General features: G+C 39.6%; 1 protein-coding gene across 1 annotated transcript; it reads right to left on the reverse strand.

Annotated features, from left to right (window-relative positions):
- Positions 1-321: 321 nt before the first annotated feature.
- Positions 322-2,160, reverse strand: LOC106779047. Its single transcript, XM_014667077.1, has one exon. The coding sequence runs from the start codon at positions 2,158-2,160 to the stop codon at positions 322-324; it is 1,839 nt and encodes a 612-aa protein (XP_014522563.1).
- Positions 2,161-2,804: the final 644 nt, after the last annotated feature.

Raw genomic sequence — 2,804 nt, forward strand, 5'->3', positions numbered from 1 at the left:
GTTTGATTAATTTTCAGAAAGAAAATTATTTTTGCTAAAAGGACCAAATTAATTTTAATTGTGATCGAACACGCTTTCCGCTCTCTGTGTTTTAATTCCGCTGCGCTTTACTCTTCGAAAATTACCCCCTCCGATACCATCACATATAATTATGGGATTTTAACAAATGTTGTCGTAACTGAGTGAGCAATTGATTTCGAGCTTTAAGAATTTCCTACAGCGAAAGAGGATCTGATGGTTGCAACTCATAACGAATAATGGATGGTGGAAGGCAGCCAAAAACTGCTTGAAAAGGTGTTGCTACAGAATGCACAGAACCTGCTATAAGTGTGTAAGATGATCATCCCGTGTAGCACTATAAATCAATATATCATCAAAGAAAACTAAGACGAACTTTCTTAAGAAACCCGCAAAGATGTCATTCATAAGGCTCTGAAACGTCGCTGGGGCATTGGTTAAGCCAAATGGCATGACCAACCACTCATAATGTCCAAAATGTGTGTGAAATGTCGTTTTAAATCGATCCTCAGGATTGAGTAAAATCTGGTGGTAGCCAGATCTTAAATCCAATTTGGAAAAGAAGGAAGCTCCATGTACTTCATCAAGTAATTCATCCACAGTCGGAATTGGAAAAGTATCTTTAATCGTAATTGCATTCAAAGCCCTGTAATCGGTACAGACTCTCCATGAACCGTCTTTTTTTTTTACTAAAATGATTGGGGAAGAAAAAGGGCTCTTACTAGGACAAACAAGACCGTCCTCCAATAATCCTCTCACCAATTTTTCAATTTCCTCCTTTTGGCTATGTGGGTATCTATAAGGTTTAACTTTCACTGGTAACGACCCCTCAATTAAAGGAATAGAATGGTCATGAGATCGAGAAGGAGGAAGTGCAGTAGGGGGCTCAAAAACCACATGATACTTATTTAAGAGAGCCACTAACTCGGGGTCCATAGAATCAGGAAGGTCAAAAATATTACCAGACTGAGGGGAATCATTGATTAACTGCATACTATACACCTCTACAATAGATTTGGTGTTAATCATTCTTCGAATATGATTAAGTTGGGCACATTCAGGTGAAACAAGAGGCTCTCCGCGTAAGGTAGTAAAGTGACCATTCCACATAAACTTCAAATGTAAGGCACCATAATCAGCTATACGAGGTCCAATGGTCTTTAACCAACTAGCGCCTAAGATTAAATCAGCACCCGAAATTGGCAACAAGAATACTGGAAGATGAAATATGTTCCCTTGAGCTTGTACTTTAAGATCTCTAATAATCCCTTCCGCAGTCATATAATTCCCATTACCAACCATTACCTTAAAGAAAGGTGCAGGCTCCACTGGTAATTTCAAAAATTTAGCTATTCGAGGTTGTAAGAAATTGTCGGAACTGCCCCCATCAATAAGGACTGAAACTGGTAGTGTGTTGATATAAGCCATGAAATGTATTGTGCCAACTCTCATTCGTCCTTTCAAAGCATTTAAGGATAAATGATGATTGTCCACCTCAACACCCTCAATTTTTATAACGGGTTGAGATTCACATGACACAAATTCCTCGCCCTCATCAACATCTAATTGCAACAACAGGAATTGACGATTCAGACATTTATGATTAAAAGTAAACTTATCATCACAAAAATAGCATAGTCCTTTGTCTCTCCTTAATTGCATTTCAGCAGGACTGATTTTCTTAACCCCTGATTGTCTAAGTGGAGGTCCAGTGGGTGTAGGTAACAGAGGAGGTAAGGATGCCTGGGACAGAGACTTGGTTTGCCCTGTGGAATTCGGCCCAACTGTAGAGATACGAGAGTACCTTGTAGTATATGTGGTATTACTGGTTTTAGGCACTGGAATATATCTTTCTTTGAACAATTTAGCAAGAGCTACAACTCGCAACAATGTAGGAGGAGACAAGGAAAGCACATCACGCTTAATTTCTACATGTAACCCGCTGAGAAAGCAATTTAGCAAGGCTTCATCAATGAGACCAACAGAACGATTGGCCAATGACATAAACTTCATGTAAAAATCAGACATCGAACCATCTTGTTGCAATTTGAACAATTCGGCCATAGGGCAATCAAAGGGAGAAGGCCCAAATTGAGATTCTAACGCTCGCGTAAGAGTTGACCACGTATTCACTGCGGCCATTTTATGTAGCATCTGAAACTAAGGGACAACCTCTTTATCAAAATGCATTGCGGCAATATCCACCCTCGAATCTTCAGGAGTGTTGTGGTAATAAAAAAAAATTTCCGCCTTAAAAATCCACTCTAGCACAGGACTGGTACCATCAAAATGGGGAAATCCCAACGAGATATCCCTAATGGGAAGTGCCACATTCATCGAATTAACAGGGGAGGAAGTTTTGGTCGATGTACTTCCATGAAGGTGAGAATCGTTCTGCAGAAGCAAAGTTAAGGAAGCTTGAATCTGTTCCATGCAAAGATTTTGCTCCTGATAGCGACGCTCCATTGTTTCACCCATACGACAAATTTCCTCGGCGTGAGCATTCACCGCTGTTTGCAAGTCACGCAATCTGGTATTCTCAGCCATGGAAGTCAATAAAAGCACCAATGAAATAACAAGTATGTTTTATTTTTGAATCAAGCAACTAAACCGTGAAAACAAAATAACAAGGGTACAATGAACCCAAAATTTCAGTATCGTCTTTGCAGCAATTCCACCATTGTGCCTGTGAAAAGAAATTTAGGATTAAACAGAGGAGAGAAGAATGAGTCAGAGAAAGGAAGAATATTCTAGAAGAGATGGGTACCAGATATTTTTCATGCCTT

The sequence above is a fragment of the Vigna radiata genome, unplaced genomic scaffold (assembly GCF_000741045.1).
Source record: "Vigna radiata var. radiata cultivar VC1973A unplaced genomic scaffold, Vradiata_ver6 scaffold_1088, whole genome shotgun sequence".
Taxonomy (NCBI): Eukaryota; Viridiplantae; Streptophyta; class Magnoliopsida; order Fabales; family Fabaceae; genus Vigna; species Vigna radiata.